Source organism: Chrysochloris asiatica, unplaced genomic scaffold (genome assembly GCF_000296735.1).
Source record: "Chrysochloris asiatica unplaced genomic scaffold, ChrAsi1.0 scaffold00387, whole genome shotgun sequence".
NCBI classification, from domain to species: Eukaryota; Metazoa; Chordata; class Mammalia; order Afrosoricida; family Chrysochloridae; genus Chrysochloris; species Chrysochloris asiatica.
The window spans coordinates 276,073-298,997 of NW_006408905.1; the positions used below are offsets into that span (position 1 = coordinate 276,073).

General features: G+C 36.1%; 1 protein-coding gene across 1 annotated transcript in view; it reads left to right on the forward strand.

Annotated features, from left to right (window-relative positions):
- Nucleotides 1-14,680, forward strand: part of ZDHHC17 (zinc finger, DHHC-type containing 17) — a 170,483-nt gene extending 155,803 nt beyond the window's left edge. Inside the window, exons 11-17 of the mRNA XM_006876515.1 lie at nucleotides 1,599-1,723; nucleotides 2,793-2,855; nucleotides 6,177-6,270; nucleotides 7,586-7,669; nucleotides 9,480-9,637; nucleotides 11,087-11,181; nucleotides 13,499-14,680. Of these exons, the coding sequence (XP_006876577.1) occupies nucleotides 1,599-1,723; nucleotides 2,793-2,855; nucleotides 6,177-6,270; nucleotides 7,586-7,669; nucleotides 9,480-9,637; nucleotides 11,087-11,181; nucleotides 13,499-13,637 (758 nt within the window). The 3' untranslated portion in view covers nucleotides 13,638-14,680. The remainder of the gene's footprint in view (nucleotides 1-1,598; nucleotides 1,724-2,792; nucleotides 2,856-6,176; nucleotides 6,271-7,585; nucleotides 7,670-9,479; nucleotides 9,638-11,086; nucleotides 11,182-13,498) is intronic.
- Nucleotides 14,681-22,925: the final 8,245 nt, after the last annotated feature.

The following is a 22,925-nucleotide window of genomic DNA, read 5'->3' on the forward strand; positions in this document are numbered from 1 at the left end:
GTGGCAGCGGTAGTGAGGTTGGTCCAGGATCGGACATTGTTTCGTTCTGCTGTGCATGGAGTCGCTATGAGTCGGTTCCTACTCAATGGCACCTGACAACAACAACAACAACATCTTTAAGTTTAGGTCAAGTTCATCAAATTGTAGCAATTTACACTTGTTTCCTTTATCAAATTTTTTTATCTTCCTCTAGTCCAGTTCTGATCATCAAGCCATCAAACCTAGGTCAAATGGGTACTATCTGCAAGTTTGGGCATTCTTGTGCGTCTCCCCTCAGTTCATATTACCTGGATGCTTCACTCTCAGCTCTAGCCCTTGATGACTATGTCCTTGTCCATGGAGTCCTCAGGTCTGACCAATATTTGCACCAACCAGCCATTCATCTTCTCTCTCTCTCATCTCCAGGTCTATAGAACGTAGTCAAACTCAGCACATAACTTCATTGCAGATTTTCCCCCTCTTCCATTCAGCAGTAGACCGACGTGGTCACCAGCAAGCTTACATACCTGCTCGTGTGTTCCCTTTGAGTTTCAGTCTTAGAGCGGGGTTTGTCTTGAAGGGCATTGATTACTGCCTTGATGGCTCCACGACAAATTACTTACTTGTTCTTGTACCCATTTTTGACTTTGATTTTCATGCTGGTCTTTTTTTCAAGTATAGTGTCTTTCTTACATATTTTCATTAAATAGAAAATTATGAACATTGACTATCCTTTCTAAAATTAAGATCAACTTGCGTATATTCAAAAAGGCAAAATTTTAAATAATCACTGAATTCTCACCATCTATTCTTACCACTCCCCAAGTGATAACTAAGCATTTTTCACTTTTGAAAACCATTCTTTCAGACCTCTGGATAAGTTGATATGAGTACATATGTAAGTTTTAGGAGTCCTGGTGTGGCACCCTAGGATAAGCACTCGACCTCAAGGTCTTTTTGAACTGCAAGGTCAGTGGTTCAAACTCACCAGCTGCTCCTCAGAAACCCTATACAGGATTGCTATGAGCTGGAACTGACCTGACGGCACACAACAATAATGTAAGTTTTAAATTTAATTGAGTCGGGGGAAAGCAAATTTTTCTGGTTTATATTAACTGGAGTTAAGAGCAATCTTTTAAATAATATCGATATGAAGTCTGAGGTATTTGATACATGTTGTTGAGTGCCAATGAGTCATAGTGACCTTGTTTCTGAAGAGCTGGTAGTGGGTTTGAACCATTGACCTTGCAGTTAGCAATCTATTGTGTGTGTATCCTATAGTGCCACACCAGGACTCCGTTTATATATTAATGTACGTAAGTCAGTATGTTAATGACATTAAACATGAGAAATCTATTTTTGTTAAAATTGATCATTTTAAAAAAATAATGTATTTCCTGAATTTTTGATGTACTTACTGACTTTTAAAAAATATTAAATAAGCCTACATGATTTATAGTTTATGAAGAAGTCACATATTTTGTTATGAACATAATAGAAATTTTACTTATTTTTATGGGGGAAAAAACAGCTTGAATTTTTATTGGTAGGTGTTAGCTTTTGTGGTATAATAGTAATTCACTTATTATTGCTTCTTTAAATTCCTTAACTGTACGTACATCTCAACTTTTTATTTATCCATCTTCCATTCCTTGCCAATAGTGTTGCCCTTTTCTACAATTTTGGAAAATCTTGGAAATCAGATCCAGGAATTATTAAAGCTACAGAAGAGCAAAAGAAAAAGGTAGCAAGAATGCAGTCTGTGTTTAACTGTCAGATTTACAATCTGTGTTTAATTGACTAACAAGCAGAAATTCGAGTACAAAGGAAGAAATTATCTTTTGGAACATAAAGAAATTTCAAACTAACCTGAGAATATCTATTTCTTATTTAAGCTTACCCTTAGTGCTCTTGTGATGTCTGTCCTTAAACTTCTGTGACATTTTATACTTTCATGCTTCTCTCCCATCCTAGTCTACTGTGATTGCTTTGAGGAACAACCATTTTTGTAACCTTCAACAAATAATATGTATTCAGTAAATGCTTGTTGAATGACTATAGAAACTTGGAAGACCAATGAATAGGTTGATAGTGCAGATTTATCATTCCAGTGACTTAAAACATTTTTATAGATGATTCTGGACATCCCTTTGGTACAACCCATATAGATACTTAGGAAATAAAATTCATAATCTAAAGATGTCATTTGAGTAGAGAATTGAACTAGAGTTAGATTGTCTTGATAAATGTTATATTCAGCCTCTGAAGACCAAACTAATCCTGATAAATGATTCCTGTCCACAGTGGAATAAGTCATTAGCACATTCTTGCAAACTAATCCCTGCACAGAGATTGCAACTCTTAAATTACAATATTCTTCAGTCATTACTGCTAATTGATTTGTGAGGTTTCCTTAGTCATAATCCAGTCTGAGGATTACATTCTTAATTGGATTTAGATTTATTTTCATGTCATCACCATCAGCTTAGTTTCATTCTCAGTGGAGTGTCCCTATAGCTAAATTTGAGGTTTTTCACATATGGAAGAAATACGATTTAAATATATGTATTTTTTGGATCTGTGAAAAGCAAATTGAAATCCAAATTGCTTTTCATATACTCAAGAAATACAATTCCTGTATTGTAATAAAATAGAAGGTAAACAAATAATGAATTTTGTTTATTTTGAGCAGAAAATATTGGTAAGGATGAACATCATGCTTTTTGATTCATATTGGTAACAGTAGTTGATGAGCATTGTCAGATGAAAAAGGTTAATTTTTAAGTAAAATATTGTTATTTTCTAATTCACAGACAATAGTTGAACTTGCAGAGACAGGAAGTCTGGACCTCAGTATTTTCTGCAGTACCTGTTTGGTAGTATTTTCATCTTTATTCTTCCCTCCCTCCTCTTTCCCCTGGCACTGGTATAGCATAGGAGGTATGGGGGACAAAGACACAAAATTCTTGATATTTTTAAGTACCTTTAAACCAGTTCCAACTCAGAGGCCCTGTATAGGATTTCTGAAGTGGGTTGAAACTGCTGATCTTTCAGTTAATAGTATATCTGCTTAGCAGTACAGTGCTTATCCTATAGTGAACACAGTTTCACAAAAACAAAAAACAAAAAAAACTTTTTAAATGGTGGGACTTGAACAAAGATAGTTAAAATGTGAATCCTTTCTGATGGACTTACTCCCTTAGTGGTAAAACATGGCCACACTTCTGATTCAGAGGCACCAGTCATGTACACTAATTTTCATTCTCTTTTACTCTTTTAATATGTAACTCAATAAATTAATACTAATTTCCAAATACATTATTTTCCTAGCTACATTTTAAGAAGATGTATCTTTATATTTTAAAGATCTTAGTAGGAAAATATATTAGATAGCTGTTATGACAACATGTCCTCCAAAGTGGTTCAATTTGAATAATACCTGCCTGTATTAGAGTGTTTATGCAACTTTGAACACAATTCTATCAGTGATACTTACAGTCATCAGTTTTAACCAGGTTATCGATAAAGATACGTATGCAATAGAATAAATATTTATGGAGTCAGGTATAGTGATTTTGACATTGTATCTTATTTCTCATTATCAGTTTTCTATAGAATAATAAATGCTGTTTCAAGTTCTAATTTTCTGATTTTTATAATGAATATATATAAATTCTATAGACTATCACAGCATTTATTTACATGAAAATTGAAATATCCAAAATCATTTCTAAAGCTAAATACGCATTTATACCTTTAAGTTATACATTTCAACTTCACTAATTTCAACATTAGATTAATAATTAAATCGTTTATTTATATTAAGGTTATAGAATAAAGTTTGAAACTTAGTTCTAATTTTATGAGGGCATTTCAAAATGTTCATGGAAAAATTCCATGATCTTTTAATTCTGTTTTTCAACAAACTTTTCAAAGCCCCATCATACACATTCTATAAGTTATTTAATATGCTTTGATTAAACAGGTATGGTTTTGAATATTCAAAAATATATATTATGTTACTTTTGATAATAACATTAGTCTTTTGTATTTTTCAGGGAGCTCTGGTGGTGCTATAGGATAAGCACTGGACTGCTAACCACAAGGTTGGCAGTTCACATCCACCAGCTGCTCCTAGAGAGAAAGATGAGGCTTGCCGTTCCCATAAAGATTTGCAGCCTTAAGAACTCTATGCAGGATCACTATAAGTCAGAATCAATGGGATAGCAATGGGTTTGGTTTACAAAGAGTGATAATTCACTTAACTGGCATTCTTTTCTTTCCTGTTTCTGTGGAAATATTCTGTTCCATCTAGTCTCTACCAAATATTCAATGATGAAATACTTGTCATATGGCAAACAGACTATGTAATATAGTTGCTCAATAGAGATAGTAGATTCATTGTTAAATAAATAAATGAACCCAGTGGAAATAATGAGACTATTTTTGTCATTAATAGTATAAACACTTTCTTATATATATGTTGTTAAGTGCCTTCGAGTAGATTCTGACCCATAGCAACCCTATATAGGGTTTCCAAGGAGCAGTTGGTCAGCTCGAACCACCAACCTTTCAGTTTAAATGGCTTTTCATTCTGACACATTAGCCCACAGTGCCACACCAGGACTCCATATATATAGGTTACTATATTTTACAGTTATTGTAAGTCATAGACATTACTGTGCTGTAAAGAGCATATCCTATTCTAAAATTGTTCAAATTTGCTAAGCTGTTTATCATTATATGGGAATGTTTCAGACCCTAAGAACACATATGTGTGTTAGAGTTTCCTACAAGTGAATTTACTCTGTAAGTGAACCAAGAAGAGACTGTTAAGTTCAGGAGCCCTGCATCTAAGTCACTCCTTAAATAGTCAGTCTTCTAGTTCAAATTTTATTAAGTAGTAGTACCTAAAAGAGAAATGTAGCTGAGGATTGCAGATATGGATAGAAGTATTTATTTTTGTACTGATTTCTCTTAAAAAGATTTAGTCTCAGATCTATGGCTAAGAATAACCCTTTTCTTTGATGTACAGATCGTTTTATTAGGTGTAAGAACAGAGTTCTGGTGTGGCACTGTAGGATAAAGCAGTGGACTGTTAACCACAAGGTCAGCAGTTCAGACCTACCAGCTGCTTCTTAGAAGTCGTATTACAGGGTTTCTATGAATCAGAACTGACTTGGCACACTTAAAACAACAACAGTTGCACAGTACTCTGATGCCTTTCCTTGGTATCTCAAAATATAGTACAAATTAGTAAGGAAATGGCAATGCCTTTATCAAAACACCGGTGAAGGATATTATAAGCATTGTTTCTGACCTAACTGTGTTAATAACTTGTCATATATCCAGCATTGAGACTACCAGACCAATGAAGATAAAAGTTCTTCTCTTCACTTTGCTGACTTAATGTAGAGTAAAAACTATTTCAAAACACTTATTTAGTAAAACATCATAAATACAAAAATTTAAACTTCCTAATAAGCATTTTGTTCCACATTTTAGCTAAGGAAATATGCTGTACCTTACTATGAGTTTTCGGGAACACTTAAAAAAAATAGATATGTTCATGTTAAGCTATATTTGTTAATTTGGAGAACAGATTTATTTTAATAATTCAAAGCTATTATGACTGACCTCCCTTTCACTAAGCAGTAATTTTATTTTATTAGTAAATAACCAGTTCCATGACTGTTAATCATAGTTCATTTATACGGAGTACTCATGTGGTGCTGTGGGATAAAGCACTGGACCACAAGGTCGGCTTGAGCTACAAGGTTGTTGGAGGTTCAAACTCACCAGCTGCTCCTCGGAAACCATATACAGGGTTGCTGTGAGTTGGAACTGACTTGATGGCACTCAACAACAACAACAATCTTCATTTCAAAGCCTGGAGAGGAATATTATGAAATAAATATTCACAGCAGTAGCACGTTGGTCTTTAATATTTTAATTATTTTTGTGAATTGATAATTGTATTCCAGTCTTATGAGTTTGTATACTGGAGTAACCTTATTCTCTTAGTCTTTGTGTAGCCATTTAAAATTTCATTAAAGAAAACATTATTGATTTTTGTTTGGAAATGCTTTTCAAAAATATGTAGGATTTTTTTGTATGATTGTATTTTGAGAAAATAAACGTTCAGCTTTTCTCTCTTGGTTATGCCTTTCATAGTCCTTTTACATGCCTGTTAACAGATACGGAAACCAGTGAGATCCAAACATTGTGGTGTGTGCAACCGCTGCATAGCAAAGTTTGATCATCATTGCCCATGGGTGGGTAACTGTGTAGGTAAGTTATGTGATTTCTAAATACATTGTTCATTTAAAGTACGTAAGGTATTTTAGTTAACTAATGAAGTACAATATTAGATACTAGAAAATTCATTCCTGAGCTTTATTGCACCCCATGTCCCCTTCACCCTCATTTATTTTCTAGTTGACCAATAAGCATCTCTATTAAAAGGGGGGAGGGGAGTCATAAAATCAAATGTCTGTAAAGAATTGATGTCCTCTATCAGAGTCCTGGTGTGGTGCTGTGGGTTAATGTGTCAGACTGCAAAGCCATTTGAACTTCAAAGTTGTCAGTTCAAGCTCACCAGCTGCTTCTCGGAAACCCTATACAGGGTCACTATGGGTCGGAACTGACTCGACAGTACTTAACAACAACAACAACAACAACATTGGTTTTTTGGTGCCTAGGACTCCTGTTATGGCACTGTAGGATCAGCACTAGACTGTGAACCAGAAAGTCAGCAGTTCTAACCCACTGGCTATTCCTTGGAAACCCTTTATAGGGTCACTATGAGTTGGAACCAACTCGACTACACTTAACAACAAGAACAGTTTTTCATACTCTGTCCACTAGTTCACAGGGAAGTCAGTAAGAAGAAAGATTATTATATTTTAATTAGACTAATGGTGTGGCAGTGTAGGTTAATGTACTGGACTGCAGTGTCGGTGTGAACCACAAGATCGGCAATTCAAGCTTACCAGCCACTCCTCGGAAACCTTGAACAGGGTTGCTATGGGTCAAAACCGACTCGACAGCACTTAACAACAACAACAAAGGAAATAAGCCAAACATTTTTTTGAAAGTATGCTATGTACAGAAATAGAGAAGAATGAAAGAGAGGAGTTTTCCGTACCTCAGTGTTCAAGAGTAGTATAATCTGACTAGATAGACTAGGTGGGCTGAGAGATGACCCTGGGGGTTTTATGACAGGAGTGGAACATTATAGGGATTGTGTGACCTTGCTGGGAAGAAGCCTTTGAAAAATTGGATTATAAAATTTATAAAAAAGTTAATGTAAAACAGGGTCATTTTGAGCCTGTGACCAAAGAATCAGATTAAAGCTTTAGAATTGTGATTTGGTTCAGAATGAACGTCTTTGCAGTCATCACATCTTTATGTATATTTATAAGCATTATTTTAAGATTTTACTGAAGCTTTTATTTTCTTGAGAACCATGCTATAAAATAATTAATATATGTGTTTGTTATCTAAGTTACACCACACCTTTCAACCTTTCATGGCATACCCCCAACAGGTGTATTACCAGTTGTTTTTTCTTAGCTGAACAAAATTGCTCTGTGTTGTTCTTTAGGTGCAGGCAACCATAGATACTTTATGGGCTACCTATTCTTCTTGCTTTTTATGATCTGCTGGATGATTTATGGTTGTATTTCTTGTGAGTACAATTAGTTTTTTGCCTTTTTAAAACATAAATGTTTGCATAATCTGATTATACTTACCATGTTAGCAAATTATAATAGTGACAAAAGTTTTTTAACTAAAAATTATAGTTTTGGTCACCTTGCTACACTAAAGCACTAAGGAGAATAATACTATAGAACTATTTTCATATTATCAAATTGTGTCCAACATACGGTATAAGCAAACAGAATTATTGGCTATCCTCCCCTTTTTTTAATATGTGTGCACTGAAAATGTGTTGGTTTAATAGGCTTTGAAAAGCTTCTGGGTAAAATACACCAACATTTTTCACATCATATGCTTGCTTTTCTCTACTAGTGTGTATATTATGTGATTGTGCTAGCTCCTTTTTCTTTTACCAGTTAGGAAATGAGTCAAGTATTCACACAACTTGAACTAATTTGAAAAGTAAGATATTATGATTGCAGTGTTGTGCATAGGGTCGCTAAGAGTCAGGCCCAACTTGATGACAACTAAAAACAACGATTTCCAATTAAGAATACTAATAGATATTATACATTGCACTTTTAAGAATAAGTTTTCATTCATTCAACCACATAAGTTTCATACCTTAGAGAAATTATGTTTTTATTGTATTGAGAACACAGTTTAGAAACCTTTTAAATGAACTTATGAGTTACTGTGCTTCAGAGCTTGGTGGCACTTAAACATTGTATTAGATCCTGGTTTAAAAATAAAACCTGGTTTGCGGGCGGTGGGGGTGGGAAGGCTGCTTTCAGAATACTTCTATCCTCACAGATATTGAGAATAAGTCTTTTTTAATGGCACAGAATATAAGAGTTACTTCACATTTTAAGTGCAAATGTGAGATTGCAATAAAATTTCCTTGGTTAATGATGCTAGCATTCTCTTCTGACATTTCATGTACTTTAGAAGTAGACATTACAACCTGTTACTTTCTTACCCTGTGGTACAAAGAGCAGAGATTGAAGAAGGATTACATTGTCTTCTGATCACTGTTAAGGAATTTGTCCATGTGTTTTTCATTGAAGCAGAAGAAATTACTGTAGACTTGGGCATTTCAAAGATAGGTTTGGTATTATACTTTTTCCACTTGTTCTTATGAAAACGTGTTAGTTTTTAGAGAGAATATCTTGATGGAAGAGGCTGGATTGGTCATCCTTGGATATAGCTTGTTTTGGCTTCATTGTCCTTTAGGATAATCTACTCACAATGTATATAGCGGATGCTGGATGCTTCACATTGACTAACAGAAATTAATATTAATAGATCGAGTTAAAGATTGTGACCTAATTTCTGATTTAGCACACCTCTGTGAGAATATGTGTTTGCCAATAACTTTTTTTTCTGGCAGCAACTACCAAAGAACAGGAGTCTTTGTGTTGGAAGAGTGTAAAAACGAAAACAAAAAAGTATATATATAAGTAAAATAAACTATGAGGGGACTTTAAAAAGTTTATGAAGAAATTCCGTATCTTTTCATTGCATTTTTCTACAAACTTTTTGAATCCCCTTGTATGTCATTTTATTTTTACATAAAGAAAATGTTCTCTTAAGTTTTGTACATGTGCATTACCAATGAAATATAAACTCTTTAACTTTTTATTGTTAAAACACAGTAAACATTTTAAGATTAGTTACTGCTTTTCCTTTTCTGTCTTTGATGTATTTTTATATCATAATTGAAAATTACAAAGTAAATCAAAACTCTTTGATATATTTTTTAAGTGGTGCCTAGTACGCATTTATACACTAGGTGCTTGAATGATTGAGTATATGTTAGTACTTCTGTTCTGATTTAGACTGGGGACTCCACTGTGAGACCACTTACACCAAGGATGGATTTTGGACATATATTACTCAAATTGCCACTTGCTCACCTTGGATGTTTTGGATGTTTCTAAACAGTGTTTTTCATTTCATGTGGGTGGCTGTATTACTCATGTGTCAGATGTACCAGGTACGTACAAGTACATTATCTGTTCTTTAGTGTGCTAACTGAAGCCTCATAAAAGTTCACTCTTTGCTTAAAAGATGTTAATATACTCTTTTAAACTACTCCAGCTTTTCAAGGATTTGTTTTATCTTTGGGTTTATCTTATTCTCTGTCTCTCACCTCTCCTTCCTTTTCTCATATTAAGAACCTTAAAAATACATTTTTTACTGTATTTTAGGTAAATGTTTATACAGCAAATTTAATTCTCATTTAACAAGTTTTATACATGATAATTCTGTGACATGGGTTAGTTACAGTCTTCACAAATATGTCAACATTCTCATTTCCGTTCTATTTTTTCTAACTTCTCTTCCTCTACTTGCTTTCTCATTGTTGCTTTTAGGTATATGTTGACCATTTGGTCTCATAGCTAATTGTGTAAGGCATCACATTACTCATGAATGATACTGTTAGGTTTTTTTTTTTTAATAAGCTAATCTATTATTTGGCTGAAAGGTGATCTCCAAGAATAGTTTAAGTGCAAAGTGATTGCTTTTAGGCTAGTTGTTGTTGTTAAATGCCGTCGAGTCAGTTCCGACCCATAGTGTCAAGTCGGTTCCAACCCATAGTGACCCATAGATTTCCAAGGAGCAACTGGTGAGCTTGAACTGCCGACTTCGCAGTTCAAACGGCTTTGCAGTTCAAACGGCTTTGCAGTCTGGCGTGTTAACCCACAGCGCCACACCAGGACTCCCATTGGTCTAGTAGGTCTTAACTTTTGTAGGAATTTAAATTTTGTTCTACATTTTTTTCCATTCTATCTGTGCGTTCTCTTGTGTCCCTGGTCCTAATGGTCTGTAGTGGTAGCCGGGCACCATCTAGTTCTAGGTCTTAGGTTAGAAGAGGCAGTGATTTGTGTGAGCTATTAGTCCTCTGGATTCACTTGTTTAAGTCTTTGGTTTCTTTGATTCTCTTTTACTCTGCACAAATAGAGACCAATAGTTTTATCTTGATTGATATTAAGAACTTTGATATTCAGATAGCTTTTTATTTCTGTTGTTCCTGATTCAAATATATCCAGTTAAATAAAATGGTAAGCTTAGATTGGTGATGTCATTAATTTTGTATTTTAATAGTATCATTTTATTATTCATTATTCACAAATACCAATATTTATTTGCTTTTTTTTAAAATTAGGGTTTTTTAAAAGTTCATTCTTAGGAAGGCTTATGGTAAAGTTGTCTCTGTTCATAGTTTGCATGGGCACAGTGCCAAGTAACTTGCTTTTAAATATGTTTCCCATTTAGCTGACTACACATTACACAGTGAAAATGATCTCATGTAAACTAACTTGATGGAAAATCAAAAACATAGACTTCATCATTTTTTTTCCTTCCCAATCTTCTTAAGAATAAATTTTTTAAATACTAACCATTAATAGTGAGTAATGGTTTGCTTTCTTTTACCTATTAGATATCATGTTTAGGTATTACTACAAATGAAAGAATGAATGCCAGAAGATACAAGCACTTTAAAGTCACAACAACATCTATTGAAAGCCCATTCAAGTACGTACTTGTTTTTTATTTTCCCTTGCCATACAAATTTTCTTAATAACTGAACTCAGTAAATATCTAGTGAATCCATCAAAGAAAGTATTTTTTGTAGTTATGGCAATACACTATGAAACGGGCAATATTTCTTTTACTTAGCAATATTTAAAGTAGCTTATAAATCCTGCTTAATTCTAAGACTTCTTCCAGAGGTATCATTGGTCAGATCAGGTTGTTATTGTTAAGTGCCGTTGAATCGGTTCTGACCCATAGCGACCCTGTATTGGGTTTCCAATGAGCAGCTGATGAGCTTGAACCACTGGTCTATTGATAATAAATAAACAAATATGTTTGAGGAGCTTAAAAAAGTTTGTGCTAAAGTTCATTTATCTTTTGTATTCTAATTTTCCATGAATTTTTTAAGTCCTTTTGTGTGTGTATGTGTATATATATATATATATATATATTGTTGTTGTTGTTGTTGTTATGTGCTGTGGGGTTGGTTCCGACTCATAGCGACCCTGTACAGGGTTTTCAAGGCTGTAAATCTTTACGGGAACAGAAAGCCTCATCTTTCTCATGTGGAACAGCTGGTAGTTTCGAACTGCTGACCGTAAGGTTAGCAGCTCGATTCGTAACCACTATGCTACCAGAGCTCCTTATATATATACATATAGTTATTAAGTGCTGTCAGGTTGGTTCCAACTCATAACGACCCTGTATAAGGTTTCCAAAGATCCACTGGTGAGTTTGAACTACCAGCCTTTTGGTTCAAACGGACCAATGTGTATTCTACAGTGCCACACCTGGAGTCTCTATACATAGGAGTCTCTCTCTACATATAGGCATTGTAGGATCAGCATTATATTGTGAACCACAAAGTCAGTTCAAATCCACCAGCTGCTCCTTAGAAAGCCTATACGGGGTTTCTATGAGTCGGAAGCGACTTGACGGCACTTAAGTGTTGCTGTTAAGTGCCGTCAAGTTGATTCCAACCCATAGCAACCCTGTATAGGGTTTCCAAGGAGAAGCTGGTGAGCTTGAACCACTGACCTTGCAGTTCAAATCACTTTGCAGTCTGATGCATTAGCATGCAGCGCCACACCAGGGATAGATGTGTGTGTGTGTGTGTGTGTGTGTGTGTGTGTGTGTATAATTTGCATTCAGTTTGATTCTTACAAAGTATCCTAATTTTATGACATATTTAAAACTTAGTACTGTGGGATAATGTGCTAGACTGCAAGGTTAGCAGTTCAAACCCCCAAGGCACTCTTTGGAAATGGTATATGCAGTCACTGTGGGTCAGAACTAACTCAATGGCGCTTAACAACTTGCTTATCATGCTTTTGCAGTGCTATTAATTCTTGCATACTTCTAGAGAGCAAGCAAACTTTTAAGTTAAATAAAAACAAACATAATAAAACAGTTTGTTTGGTGGCTTTGAGAAGTCTCCCATAGATGTAATTATTACATAAGGCTTAAAATTCACTACTTTTCCAAATGTTACTGTTGTGTGTTAAGTGATTTTGAGTCGGTTGCAACACATAGGGGCCCTATAGAGTGTTTACGAGGCTGTAAATCTTTGCAGGAGCAGAAAGCCTCATCTTACTTTTGTGGTTCAGCTTGTGGGCTCAAACTGCTAACCTTGTGTTTAACATCCAGTGCCTATCCTACAGAACCACTATGCTCCCCCAAATGTTATTAAAGTCCTAAAATTCCAGAAGTGTATTCTTGACATATCTTCTTCTTTTTGTTGTTATTGTTATTCCTAGGTTTGGTACCAAATTATTTCTGTTATTTAAAATGGTCTTTTCTTTCTTTTCTTAATTTTTTGAGGTAGTTATTCTCCTTGCCAAAGAGTGATCTATCTAGAAAAGAAAAAAAAAAATGACACAGGAATGAAAGAAATGCTCATTTGAATAACTTTTAAATATAATTCTTTTTCCCTTTAGATTAGCAAAAGAGGGGAAAAAAGTCAGTGTTGGCAGAGTTGTGGAGAAACATGAGGGCGTTGGTACATAGATGAATAGAACAAAAAGGTATAAACACTGTTCTATACACAGTCCTGCAATAGTGTTAATCTATAGGTAGATGTATGGGTAGACAGCTATGGGAGTGAAAGTGGGCATATAACCACAAATATATATGTAGGTTTGATAGAGGTTAAAGTAAAAATAATTAAAACAAGGTATAAGTTGATGTGTTTCTGGTAAGTAACCTGGGTTTTTAATTTTAGGAAAAAAATATATGACACCAAAATTATATGAATCGATACGTTAAACCATTGTGCTAACCAACTGTGTTTATTTGCTTTGGATTTTCTGTTTTTTAGCCATGGATGTATAAGAAATATTATAGACTTCTTTGAATTTCGATGTTGTGGCCTCTTTCGTCCTGTTATTGTGGACTGGACCAGACAGTATACAATCGAATATGACCAAATATCAGGCTCTGGGTACCAGCTTGTGTAGCACCATCTTTATCTATGAAGCATATTGCTGAGTGGTGCCTGAAAACTGTGTCTGTCCGTGTCTCTCTCACACTCGAATCCACATCCTTTGAACAATAGCATGCTATGTGTAGGGCTAACAATGAATTTTACAGTCTTATTTTTTTTTCCCGACACTTTTATTAACAAAAGTAAACATGGACAGAACACACTGCCACTACTGGAAAGAAGAAAGATCATAAAAAAGGATTTTAATGGTTCATAATGTGGGAATTCACAGTCTGCTCAACTCTTGGTTTAATTCTCATAGTACATTTCATGAAAAAAGAGTGAAATTATTCTGTTAACAGACATGGTATGCTAATTAGAAATGTTCAATTGTAGCTAACTTTAGATTTATGGTCTATGGTTTAAGTTTATGATGCAGTCTATTGCATCTCATTCCAGAAGAGTGATCTTAAATTGATTCAGATTAGTATGTGTACATTTTAGAATGTACATGTAAATACTGTGATAAAAATCATGTGGGTGTATTAGATCTACTGTAACGTGTCTTCAAAGGCACGAGAAAATAATGTTCACAAAAAATGTGCTGACAATATTTTACTTCTCTCAGCTGTTGCCTTGCTGATATATTTCTAGTTCAGTGAAATAATTTGTAGTAACCTTGCTCTGAGGTCTTAATGATCTGATAATAAAGCACTTGCATGAGTAGAATAAAGCACATTATTTTGTTCAAACTTAAAAGCCCTACTAAGTGCATGATACACTTCATAGAATGTATACTAGCAGATACTATACAGTGAGCATAAATTAGAATTTAATTTGGTGTTCAAACAGCCCAATTTTTAAGCGTTGAGATGTATTTTCAAGAAATGGCAAAATTCTCAGTAGTAGATATAAATGGATATCCTTTATAATTCTAAGATATGAAATAAATTATATGCAAAATAATGGAGTGTTGCTAAGACAGAGCATGAGATTCTGCACATAGCACATGCAGATTGAAGAAAAACTAATGGTATATTCTGGTTTTTAAAAATGACCTATCAGAAAGTAGAATTTAATCCCCAAGGTTATTTCAATTTTATTATAAATGACCTATCAGAAAGAATTTAATCCCCAAGGTTATTTCAATTTTATTAATTGTCTTGAAATTTGTTAAGGCTGTCAGAAAAAAAACAATTTGGGGAGTTTTTCCTGTGATGCACTGATCATTTTTCGTAGAAGCATTTCCATACTTAATGGTGAACTACTAGTCACTTGCTTCATAAATATTGTTTACAGAGTGAGACTTGGTTTAGTTCTCATAAGTGCTGTAGCAAACTGTGGTTCGAGCAACCTGTGGGAAACCTGTGAGAGGGAGCAGGGTGGGTGGGTGGGTTGTGGGTAGGGAGGGTGGTCAGACTGATGACAGATCCTAGACCAGTGTAAAGAATGTGTATCTGTATATAAATAATTTATCAAATAGTTTTCTGTTTGTGTCTGTATGTGTTAGTATATTTAAAGCTGCTCATTTCATTTAATCCAACCAAAAAGAAAAGGGAGATAACTAATGAGCTTCTAGTGATGTTCAATATTGCTGTTAATAAGCATTACACCCTGCAAGTTCACTGCATGTCTGATGCTCGGTAAAATTAGTCTTTCCTGTAAAATGCAAACTGCAGGTATTAAAGCAATCTACTGGTATAACTCGCCCCTTGCCTTAGTAAGAGGAGCAGTGAAAATGTATATAGTTGATGTTAAGTATTTCCGAGTACATTTTTAAAAATAGGTGTTTCTTTGACCATTCAGTCAAACATCAAAAAAGATTACCCTTAGTATATGTGAGTGTTTTAATATTTGAAAATTGGCATACGTACTTTATTTTTGAAAAGGGAAGAGATGGGTGTGGGGTGGCAATAGCATTGTGCCATTTTTGTCATAGAATGTGAAAAATTGGTTAATTTTACAAATGTCTCTGCTAGTTTTGACTACTAATTGGGGAAAATTTTAGATAATTTTTAAATTCCAAGTTATTTATACAATGCTAGGATTTTGTTTTAATTTTTGTATTTTGAACCACTTCACATGAAAACTCAGTTGCAATTTTTATCGAATACATTTTTATGAACAGTTGAAGACTGTGCTGGTTTTCTCAGAGTCTCGATAAGAGTGTTACCATTTTCTTTCTTTGTGTACAATATTCTTTTCAGTGCACATGACAAGTCTGTCAGTTAAGTAGGAAAAAAACCTCTAGATGCACAATTACATGGGAAGTACTAGCAATGGGAATCTCATAGTACCATTGAAATCTTTATCTCAGAAATGGTCAGATGATCAGGAGCCAACTCTGCAGTAGTGTACTGTCTGTTTAGTTATATTGTAGGTCCTATATGTGGAACCAGCTTAGCCCACTTTGGAAGGTGTGTGTGAAGGTGACCCATTTGGGAGTAGTTCACATCAGTTTAATTGGATAATTTTAGCAAATAGCAGTTTAGTCTCAACCCCTAAAATGAGTGTCTTCCTTAGAGTTTTTATTCTTCATATTTTTTTGAAATATTAATAAGTGTAAAACTGCATTATTACATCTTAAGCTATGGATATTTTTATTTTATATTTTCTTTATAACTGTGCCAACTATTATTTTACTACTTACCGTGTTACTCTGTGGAAATAAAAACCTGTAAAGTGTTTAATAAATTAGCACTCCGTACATAAATTAAATCTGTCAAAATTTTGTAAAATATTAATCAGAATAAATATTGACTCTTAAGTATGTGCTTGTGTTGTGATTTCACTTCAAATTGAATGGGTTCAGTAATGGAGCCTCTGATAAGAGATTATGTCTGTATTGCATGGTCAGCTAAGAGCCAATTGGCATGAGACCGGAGAAATTGGCAAAAATAAATCATGGCATGTGTATATAATGCTTTTTTTAAAAAAAAAAGTGAAGAATTTTGGATTGTGTGAAATTACTCAGAATCCTTGGTGGTGGTTATGTGCCGTGGAGTCGGTTCCAACTCATAGTGACCCTGTACAGGGTTTCTGAGGCTGTAAATCTTTACGGGAGCAGAAAGCCTCATCTTTCTCCCACGGAACATCTGGTCATTTTGAACTACTGAATTTGCAGTTCGCAGACTGATTCATAACCGCTCCTAGAGCTCCTGAATAAATCTCTTAAGTATTAAATCTAAGTATAGGAAAGTCACTATAGCAAAATTAAACCTATCAAACGTCGATCTCTTTTATTTGAGAAGTTCTGCATGACAAAGCTTTTTTTCAGTTTTTATGATGACGTTTACATGGGAGAACATCAGCTTTACACTCATCCTATCGTATTTGATTTCACTGCAATGATTACAGTCCCCTCCATGCATCATCAAATAACCCCAAAGGGTACACCACACAGGCCTGCCCCCCTCCCCTCCCCTGCCACTAGCACATAGGCTACCAGCACACAGCCCTTCTCCTTCCCTGAGTCCAGTGTCCCCCACCCCAGCTGCTCCATCTGTCCATGTCATCTTCTCTGTCTCCATTCCTGGCATCTCCGTCTCTCTGGGTAGGGTCCCACTCTCAGTTCTTCTCACTTGATGGTCCCAGGGACCTCCGCTCCTGGGCTGCAAAATCAATCACTCTCCTCCTTTTGTCAAAAAACATCTACCTCTATATTTCTTAGCCTCACAGTTCTGATGGCAGTTATTCACTATTCTACCACAAGAGTCTTATCCCCATTTTCTTTTGCCAGCCGGGTCCCAACGGATTGGAAATCATTCAGTGGTGATTCTACCTTCCCCTTCCCTGTCTGGAACTAGGCTCCCTCTTGAAAGCCAGTCACTTCTTGCCTTTATAGGCTCCCCCATTTTGGGTAGCCAGTGTCTATCTTGCCCATCCCTGTCAACCTTGTGTACCGAGGGGGTGGGAGTGATCCTCACTGTAAAGATTTGTTCCCTTTTTTCAGCTACTACATCCATAAGTATAGGTAAAGTTCATCAAATTGTAGCAGGTTACTTTTTTTTTTTGTTCCTCTCCTCTTCTAGTTGAGTTCTGATCATCCAGCCATCGAAGCCGGGTCAAGTGGGTACTATCTGCTGGACACATTTCATATCAGCTGGATGCTTCACTCTCCACTCTAGTCCTCTGTGGCCATGTCACTGACTCTGGTCCAAGGAGTCTGGGTCTTGCCGGACATCCAGATTTCCACCTGGGTCTATTGAATGTGGTCAGGCTTAGCTCTCAACTTCATTGCTGTTTTTCCCTCTCTTCCTTTATTGGTGACCAACGTGGTTACCAGCCAGACCACATGCCTGCTCATGTATTCCCCTTGAGTCACAATCTTGGAAGGGGGTTTGTTCTGAGGGGTCCCGACCACTTTCCTTGATGGTTCCCAGGCAAACAGCTTACTTGCTCTTGCAGTAATCAGTCAGGCTGCCGGTATTGTTTTGGATTTTTCCTGCTGGTCTTTCTTTCACGGAGTATCTTCTGTTCTTCTAGCTACTCCAGGCTGGTCTACTTATCCTTTCCTACCTCAGTCAGTTCTGGATGGGGTTCTGGATTCCACCTATGGTCTTGTACAATGTAAAGGCTCCACAGGAAGCCTCTTTTACTGGGCAACTTCTAGCCCCCTTTAAGGTATTCCAATCAGTTATAGGCTGAAGACAGACTTACAAGCTTTCTGTAGTGATGATTCTGGCTATTCCTTTCTCCCCACCTCAAGTGTCTATTTTACAATGAATGGTAGGCAAGGCAAACCAAGATTCAAAAGACAGCCAAGCACAAAGAAAGCTTTTGATTTGGGAATTAGAAACACAAAAATGAAAGAATCTTTCCCTGTTGTCCACATGATGGTTAAGGTTTGAAATGCCTAGTGGTATTAAGCAAATATTTTAGATTGTACTAATGCCCATTTTGGAGTCCTGGTGTAGTGCTGTAGGATAAGCACTGGAATGCTAACCACGAAGTCAGTGGTTCAGACTTACCAGCCTCTCCTCAGAAACCCTATGAGCTGGAACCAACTCGATGGCATTTAGCAACACAATCCCCTATGATACCTAATTACTTTGATATTGAAGGTAATGCCTCACAGTTGAGCAGAGTTCAAGTACCACTTTTGAACAACTATATAAAATACAGTAAACTCTACCTTGAGGCAGCAGGTTTAATTGCAACTGGAATTAAAAGTTTAATTACTTTATGGAGTCTGGGTGCTGTAAACAGTTAACACCGTCAGTTGTTAACCAAAAGGTTGGCAATATGAGTTGGTTCAGATGTCCCTCAGAAGAATAGTGTGGTGATCTACTTCTGAAAAATCAGCCATTGAAAACTCAGTGGACAAGAGGGAGCCTAGATCCAGAGGGCGCGGAGGAAGGTAGAATCTCCACTGAGTAGTATCCAATTTTTCTGGGTGGGGCTGATGAGATGGGGATAGTACTCGTAGTACAATAGTGAATAATTACTATCAGGACTGACTGAGGGTTGGAAATATAAAGGTAGATGTTTTGTAGCAAAAGGAGAGGAGTGGTTGACTTTACAGTCCAGGAGCGGAGATCCTTGATACCATCAAGGGAGAAGAGCAGAGTGCAGGACCCTATCCAGAAAAATAGAGATGCCAGAGATGGAGGCAGAGACGATGATGTGGGGAGATGGAGCAGCTGGGGACTCTAGATCCAGAGAGGGAGAGGGGCTGTGTGCCAGGGGGCAGGCTTGCAGGGTTTACCCTTCGGTTGGTTGATGATGCATGGAGGGGATTGCAACCATGGCAGTGTAACAATATACAAATGTGAAGCTAATGTTCTCCCATGTAAACTTATCACATAATTCACAATAAAACATCTAAAAACCAGCCCAATGTTTAGCCCACAGGGCCACCATATATATATGTTCATAACAACAAAAAATTTTTCAAAAAACCAAGAAAAACAGTGGAGCAGAGTTCTTTTTCTGATACATACATAGGGTTAGAACGGACTCAATGACAGCTGGGCTTTTTTGTGTGTGAGTACTTTCTCCCTTTCTTAGTCTAGCTGTCTAGCTTCTCCAAGCCTTTGCCTGATTGGTAGATCAGATGTATGGTGTGGAGGTCTGTTTCTAAGAGCTTATAGAGATAATGGGAAATAAATGGTATGTACCAGAAGTAGAAAATGTAGCTTTTTGTAGGAAAATATTTTTTTATGTCTTAGAGAAATCTATAATTCCAACCAAAGCATTCAGAATATACCTTGGTCAAAATCCACTAAGTCACAGACTCAAGAAAACCAGCTGTGACTCTTAGAAAATACTTGCTCATTCAGAAGTCTGTTTTACTCAAATATTGACAAAATTTCTAATATTTGTAAACTTTAATTTTTTAGTACTCAGAAGCACTGTTTCACAGCATTAAAACAGTTGACTGTTGCTAATTTTATTAATTTTCAAGAATAAGATGCTAAATTTCGAGAATATGCTATTTGTAAAAGAGATGGCTTAAGAACTGCTATCCATTGTTAAGGCATAGCCAGCAAGTGCCAAAGAACTTGCAAAAAATTCCTGTGAGGTAGGAATGTGCCACAATAACCTGTTTTATATGAGTTTTAACTTAAACATGACATTTCATTTTATTTGAATCTGGTCAGCATTCCATAGGATAATTACGCAATTGGCTGAAAAGGCAGATGCTTCTTGCAAAAATTATACAAAATTATTTAATATACTTTTATGACATATATAAGCCGTATAACAATATTTTCAGCTGGGCCTCAGAATATTATTGTTGTTAAGTGCTGTCAAGTCGGTTTTGACCCATAGCAAGGCTGTATAGGGTTTCCAAGGAGTGGCTGGTAAGCTTGAATCAACCTTGTGGTTCAAACTGACTTTGTATTCCAGCGCATTAGCCCATAGTGTCACACCAGGACTCTTAAATATTGTTAAGTGTCATTTGAGTTCTGACTCATTGCGACCCTGTATAGGGTTTCCAAGGAGCAGCTGGTGAGCCTGTACCACAGAACTTGTGGTTCAAACTGACCTTGCAGTCCAGCACATTAACTCACAGCACCACACCAGGACCGCAAATAACATTCAACACCAAAAATAAATGGATGGTAAGACTCTTGCTTAAAGTAGAAAACTTAAATTCCTTTGTTGCCAAAAGGATCACTCTATGGTAAAGGCTATTAACTTTGTAGGTGTACCACACAGCCGCTTGGCCTTGGTTTCAAGTGAGTGTTAGAAGAAAATAAGTTTTACCTTTTGTTCATAACAAACAAGCCAGACACACACATATTTTAATGTTACTCCTTCATTTGAAAGTTCAGAACCGAATCAGCTGGTGAGATGAATTTTTTCAGTTTTCCATGTCTGAAAATGTCTTCATTTTATCTGGGTTTTGAAAGCTATTTGAGCTGGCTATAGAATTCTAGCTGAACAATTGATTTCTTACCATATTTTAGACAAGTTGCTCACTGCCATCTGACCTTCATTGCTCCCAACAGGAGACAGGCTGCCTTGAATTTATTCCTCAGTACATGTCTTTTTTTCTATTTTGAGATTTTCCTTTTTATCACTGGTTCTACGCAATTTTTACATGCTTTGGTGCACTTTGGCTGTTTCTGTGCTTGGTGTTCATTGAATTTGAATCTGTAAGTTTACAGTTTTCATATTTGAAAAAAATTCAATCATTTTATTTTTCCTCTCTCTTGCCTTTTAGGGACTCCAGTTATTAACTTAAGGTTGTCCCACAGCTCACTGATGCTATTTAAATTCCTTTTTCTCTATTTATTTGGGACAGTTCTTAGGTCTTTAAGGTCTAATATTTTCTCTTGCAGTGCATGGTTTGATATTACTACCATCTAGTATATTTTTCGTTCATATATTGTAGTTTTCATCTACAGTGTTTTATTTGGCTCTTTTTTTTATCAGTTGGGACAGTCCAAAGACTGGGGACTGGGATAAATTTGAAAATTCACTCGTTCACATTTCAGACAACTGATACTGCCTATTGAGTGAGACCTCAGCTGAGACTGGCTAAACTGTTCTGTGGCTCCCCTTTGTAGTCTGGGTTTCCTCAGAACATAGTGGCTGAGTTTCAGGACTGAATATCCTAAGAGAAAAAGATAGGTGAAAATGGTATTGTCTTTTCTAACCTAGCTTTGTCTATTACTTTCTGTTCATTGAAGTGAGTTACTAGTATCAGCCTCTGTCCAAAAGGTATTTAGATTCCATCTTTTCATAGGAATTTCAAAGAATTGGTGGACATGTTTTAAAGCTACCACATATAAAATCAGGCATTAATCTTTCACTCTTTCTCAACTCAATTTTCTTGTCAATTAAATGCTTCCCAGCATGTATCACTAAAAGACATTTCCTCTTTCCCATGATGGAGCTGGCGCGATTTATAAAACACCTTAAGTACTCGAGGCTATAAATGTAACTAAGCATGAACTGTTTCATCCAGTACAGCCTCAACTTTCACCAAGTTTTTGTTTCTTTTTTGATGTCATATATCTTGACTCCTTTAGCTTTTCAAAATAATTCAATATAGTATATTATGGTAGGTTTTGGAAGATTATGTTCATACATAAGGTATATCACAGACTAATTTCACAGCCCACTTAGCCTCCCTTACCCCCAGATTGAGTGGTAGGAAATTCAAAGCTGCTTCTGGAGGAATGATGTAAACATTCCAGTAGTACATTGTCCTTTCCTACCTAAGGTAGGTCACTGACTGCTCACACAGTGCTGCTGCAGTCTTGCCTGCGAATGCAGAGAACTATGGGGGGAAAAAATCACTCCTTTTCAGTAAATCACCATCTCTATCAGATTAAGAGTGAGGAGTCTTAGAAAAGTCATGCTAAGTCTCAAATTCTGTAGTTGTCTGTAAGAACTTGTTTATAATGATTTTTGGTTACAAAGACAAGGAATTTAATTGCTTTGTTTAAAACTGCTCAGCTAAGCTCAATGTGCCTTTCTGAAGACCTTGTAAAAGAATTTTTACCCCTGACCCAGAGATTCTGCTTCTCTGTGGCTGAGTGGAGCCTGAGACTCTTGGAATACTCCCTGTTGATTGTAATGCGGCTTGTCTGCAGGCCACACCTTGGGAAGCTGCTCCAGGCTACAGTGGGGCAGGAGATGCTGCACTGCTGAATGCCTGTTACCTACCAGTCCTCACCTCGAAACATCGTTGTTATCAGCTTAAAAAAGGCAAACCCCCTTCCTATAGCTGTAATGGAAACATAGACCTAATGAGTCAATTGGGTCATGCATGGGGTTTATTCTTTATAACACAAAATGGATATACTACTAAAATCATAGCAGTCCTTCTAACAGGTTAATCAAAAGACACTGAACACCCAAATGT